The sequence below is a fragment of the Penaeus japonicus genome, unplaced genomic scaffold (assembly GCF_977035675.1).
Source record: "Penaeus japonicus unplaced genomic scaffold, GWHDUDI00000001_assembly GWHDUDI00000003, whole genome shotgun sequence".
NCBI classification, from domain to species: Eukaryota; Metazoa; Arthropoda; class Malacostraca; order Decapoda; family Penaeidae; genus Penaeus; species Penaeus japonicus.
The window spans coordinates 20774868-20779867 of record NW_028234405.1 but is presented as its reverse complement, the minus strand read 5'-3'; the positions used below and the strand labels follow the sequence as shown (position 1 = coordinate 20779867).

Below are 5000 nucleotides of genomic sequence, written 5' to 3'. Positions count from 1 at the left end.
GAAGTTTGGTCCAGAACTAGGATGCAAAAATCCATAATGACATTATTTATGTACATACTGTCCATAAAAAAAATAAATAAAATATTAAATCAAATTGCAATAAATATAAAAGATATCATTAGATATTAAAAAAATAGGTATACGGAACCCACCTTACTAAAACTCCAAATAACATGTGTTCTCTCTGGATCTGGAGCTTCCAAGCTAAGCACACTATGAAACTTTGGACCTTCGTCAAAGACCGAGAGAGCATACACTTCGTCACTAATAAAGTGCACCTTTTCTCTGAAGGTTATAAAGAGTCAAAAGTTAGAAAAAAAAGAAGGAAGGTGGGATAACAGAAGTGGAAGAAGAGGGATATAAGAATTAAGATTATGAAAAAAAGGCAGAAAAGGAGGAAGAGGAACAGTAGAAGGTGGAGAAAAAGAAGTAGAGCAGAAGGATGATGATGATGATGATGATGCTGAGAATGAGGAAGAAAATGGAAGAATAGGAGGTGGGGGACAAGAGAAAACAAACAGAACTAAAAATATGAAGTGGAAAGATTCAAAGGAGAACATGGAAAGCAAAACAACATAACTGAAGCTTGATAATGATAAAAGATGGATATAATAAATAGGGTATTTAGTATTCTATATTGCTAACCACTTAAATAAAAAAAATAAAAAAATCTAAAGTTCTTAATTTAAGCAATGAGAAATTAAGGAAATTCTTAGCCTCTTCCAAAAATAGCTTTGGGTAAACTTGTTCTAGAGTCAGTTACACAGAAGAGCAATATCCCTGGAAAAATCTATGGAATCTATGAAAGCATGATGAGGTGATGTAATATGGCAGAACATCTTCATCGCTAATTCATGCATCTACATATATTGGTAGGATCATTTTGGGTTCATGATATAAACACAAGACTGGCCTAAAACCTTGAAAGTTATGGAAGGGTGTGGAGGGATATGTCCATGATTTGTTTACAAATAAATTTATAATCAATTAACCCATTCCCGCCGGCACTGTTCCGTCTTTGCATGGCTGCAATGCCGGGGCTCTCAAACACATAGGCCTAAATCAATTGATTGACGCCGCATGCCGGCACCTGGTGCTATGCATATTACATAATCGCCATCTGTGGCCAGCGGTATCGGGTTAAAATATGTTGGAAAAAAATCTGTCAAATGCATAGATAAAGTGAATAGGTCTAAATATCTATGTCATCTCTTTTTTTCACGTTATTTACATATCCTATTAAATGAGTTTATCAATAAACCTAATTTACCTGAGAATGTTACCTCTTGGAAAGAAGTTGTCTAGTGCCCCAATATTGAATGTCACACTAAAAATAAGAAATAAAAAAAGAGAAAGAAAAAAATAACAGCACCTGGCACATACATCCATGAGGCCACAGAGCAACTCTGGTGTATATACATCACCCAGAGGATTGTGGGGATGGAGCAAGATAAAGGCTCTGACTCGACGACCCGATGCCTTTAGTGACTGAATGCATGACCTAAGTGCTTCTGCCTTCAGCATGAAACTTGTCTTGGTGTCTCTACCCTATGGATGACAGACTATGGTAAATTTGTGCAACATGAGAATCACAATAAGAAAAAATGTATTGGATCTGTGGACATGACATAAAACATGTAGTTAGTCATTCTTTGTGTTCATAGTGTGGCCCATGAACATTCAAGTAAAAATCTATTGATTTCTTCTCTCTCTCCATATTTTCATATCTGAATTTCTGAAAGGTAACAACTAACTAGTATAACTATCTTAAACACTCCCATCCTTTTCCTATCTATTAAAAATACACATCAGAATTATAACACTCAATATATATCAAAGATGTTCATGTAATTGCTAACCTGCACTAGATTCAAAGGTTCTATTGTAACACCAGCATGATCATTAACATCTCTGAAAATGCAGCCATAACTTGGTGTAGGTGTTATGATGACATCTCCTCTATCACACAGGGAATGAGCTAAGGCATCAATGCATGAGGTTGCTCCAGGCATCACCACAATCTGGAAATTGTGTAAAAGTTATCTCCTCTTTACTGACTATCCTATATAGGTATGGTGTAACTTCAAGAACCACCTGAAAAACTGTAAACTGTCAGTTATACTTTATTTGCTTTTAAGTAATACCATAAGTAGTTAACTTGCAGTACTGCATACAAATTCTCTTGCACAAAAAATTACAAACTTTTAATAAACAGTTGAGCAATTTACAAAGAGAACCAACATATAAAACAAACATGTTCTGGCAAGAGCTCCTTATAGGGATTTAGATGTCTGGTCAGGAAGTTGGCTATTGCCTCCTTCAATTCTGGGACGCCTGCAAAGTCATAGTATTGTTGATATTTCTTGGAAAAAGTGAAGGCATTGCTCTTATTAAGCTGCTGTGTAAGTTCTTCAGCCATGAGATGATTCTGAGCCGTGCCCATGTTGATGATACCCTGCAAGGTGAAGTACACTATAACTATAAATATCATTATAAATACATACAGGAACATATATGATGCTTCATATTGGTCATACAAATAATCAAGGCATAGTAGAAAAAAAGTTTAATTGAATTAAAAAGGAGCATAAATAAGATATAAGTAAGCATATCCACAATATAATTAAATATCTAATTTATTCTTAAGATTCTTTTTGAACATTAGTCTGTATCATATTCAACCCTGTATCTCTTTTTATTCTTGGTGATAATAAATAAGTATGAAATAAACACTACAAGAAAATTACTTCACCATGATATAATCACAAATAATCTAAGATTGTAACAGCCTTAATCCCTTTCTGCCCTTTGTCTCCCAATCCCATTCCCTCTCTTCTTCTATGCTCTCTCCCTCTTAAGCCTAAACATACATGAGGGTTCTGGACAGCATCATAGGGATCCACACTTGCTCTCTGCTTGTAAATAAACAGGAAATCCTTGTAGTCCGCTGTCTGCTTGCCCCTCACAGACAACAGCATCTCGTCCTGCGCTGCCTTGCCGGTCTCACTCATGGCCATTGTGGCTGGCCTCTCCTTCCTCAGAATGCAGAGGGTTAGTTCTCTTTTCTAGAAGGTGATTAAATAATCTGCAAATGGATTAAGGATATGGAATACATACTAAATATTGGCTTCCTACAGTTCTCAGAAAAAATGAGGATGAGGGAAAAAGTGATACAGTGGGTGACAGTGAGAATGGGAGTCAAAGTGAAAAAGGAAGAGAATGAGAGAGAGAGAGAGAGAGAGAGAGAGAGAGAGAGAGAGATAACAAGAGAGAGAGATAGAGAAAGAACTAGAGAAAAAAAGAGAGAGAAAGAGAGAGAACAAGAGAGAGAGAGAGAGAACAAGAGAGAGAGAGAGAGAGAGAGAGAGAGAGAGAGAGAGAGAGAGAGAGAGAGAGAGAGAGAGAGAGAGAGAGAGAGAGAGAGAGAGAGAGAGAGAGAACAAGATAGAGAGAGATAGAGAGATAGATAGAGAACAAGAGAGAGAGAGAGAGAGAGAGAGAGAGAGAGAGAGAGAGAGAGAGAGAGAGAGAGAGAGAGAGAGAGAGAGAGAGAGAGAGAGAGAGAGAGAGAGAGAACAAGAGAGAGAGAGAGAACAAGAGAGAGAGAAAGAACAAGAGAGAGAGAGAAAGAGAGAGAGAGAGAGAGAGAGAGAGAGAGAGAGCGGGGAGAGAGAGAGAGAGAGAGAGAGAGAGAGAGAGAGAGAGAGAGAGAGAGAGAAATAGAGAAAAGAGAGAAGAGAGGAGAGGGGAGAGAGGAGAGAGAGAGAGAGAAGAGAGAGAGAGAGAGAGAGAGAGAGAGAGAGAGAGAGAGAGAGAGAGAGAGAGAGAGAGAGAGAGAGAGAGAGAGAGAGGGAGAGAACAAGAGAGAGAGAGAGAGAGAGAGAGAGAGAGAGAGAGAGAGAGAGAGAGAGAGAGAGAGAGAGAGAGAGAGAGAGAGAGAGAGAGAGAGAGAGAGAGAGAGAGAGAGAGAGAGAGAGAGAGTGAGAGAGTGAGAGAGTGAGTAAGTGTGTGAGTGTGAGTTTGAGTGTGAATGTGAATGTGAGTGTGAGTGTGAGTGTGAGTGTGAGTGTGAATGTGAATGTGAATGTGAATGTGAGTGTGAGTGTGAGTGTGAGTGTGAGTGTGAGTGTGAGTGTGAGTGTGAGTGTGAGTGTGAATGTGAATGTGAGTGTGAATGTAATTGTGAATGTGTTTAAATCTTACGAGAAAGCAACCAGTATCCTGAAACTTTGATTGTCAATGGTTTTGTAAGTAACGTTTATATCGTAACACCAATACATCTCTAACGTATTGAAATGCGCCGCGTTATGACTTTCGCTCGTATAGAAATGCAACTAACTTTACCTTTATAACATCCTCTAATAAACAATAAAACACGGATTGGTGCACAAATTACCATTGAAGATTGAAAATTTACCATTCGATGAAATCTTACCTCGTCCATAAGTGCATGACAATCAGTTAAACATAAGAATTTATCAAATTATAGATAGAACGGCGAATCTTTTCCTACTCGAACGTGTTGGTGTCTGCTGCTTAATTCCGGATGGCAAAATAGTGAAGTTATGATTACCAACTTATGGCAAAGGAAGTATAACTAGATATTTTCTCTTAGTCAACATACATACACTTCTTCTTTAATATATCTGATTAAATAAGGTATAATTTTCAAAGTTATAGCGCATTTATACGAAGTGTAAATTCCCTTTAATTCAACTCGGTTGAGCTAGAGGAACGAAAGACTATTGGTGCGTTCGTCTGACTCAAATATCTGGGAAGAGAATTATGAATGGGAAGGCTGAATAGAAGGTCAGAAAAAAAGAAAGAAGCTAGCCAACGGGAGGAAAAAGGGGTGGAATGTGTGTGTGTGTGTGTGTGTGTGTGTGTGTGTGTGTGTGTGTGTGTGTGTGTGTGTGTGTGTGTGTGTGTGTGTGTGTGTGTGTGTGTGTGTGTGTGTGTGTGTGTGTGTGTGTGTGTGTGTGTGTGTGTGTGTGTGTGTG

The 5000-nt window shown here is 38.2% G+C and overlaps 1 protein-coding gene across 5 annotated transcripts in view; it reads right to left on the bottom strand.

Annotated features, from left to right (window-relative positions):
* Window positions 1–5000, bottom strand: part of LOC122266418 (1-aminocyclopropane-1-carboxylate synthase-like protein 1) — an 8688-nt gene that overhangs the window by 2308 nt on the left and 1380 nt on the right. For 4 of the 5 annotated variants that reach the window (XM_043036162.2, XM_043036161.2, XM_043036164.2 and 1 more), the window contains exons 2-6: window positions 2871–3085; window positions 2255–2455; window positions 1860–2021; window positions 1373–1548; window positions 153–285 (exon numbers count right to left, since the gene is read on the bottom strand). In XM_043036162.2, coding sequence (XP_042892096.2) covers window positions 153–285; window positions 1373–1548; window positions 1860–2021; window positions 2255–2455; window positions 2871–3017 — 819 coding nt within the window. In that variant the 5' untranslated portion in view covers window positions 3018–3085. Of the gene's footprint in view, window positions 1–152; window positions 286–1372; window positions 1549–1859; window positions 2022–2254; window positions 2456–2870; window positions 3086–4435; window positions 4763–5000 lie in introns of those variants that run through there. The other variant, XM_043036160.2, reaches the window with a different exon arrangement.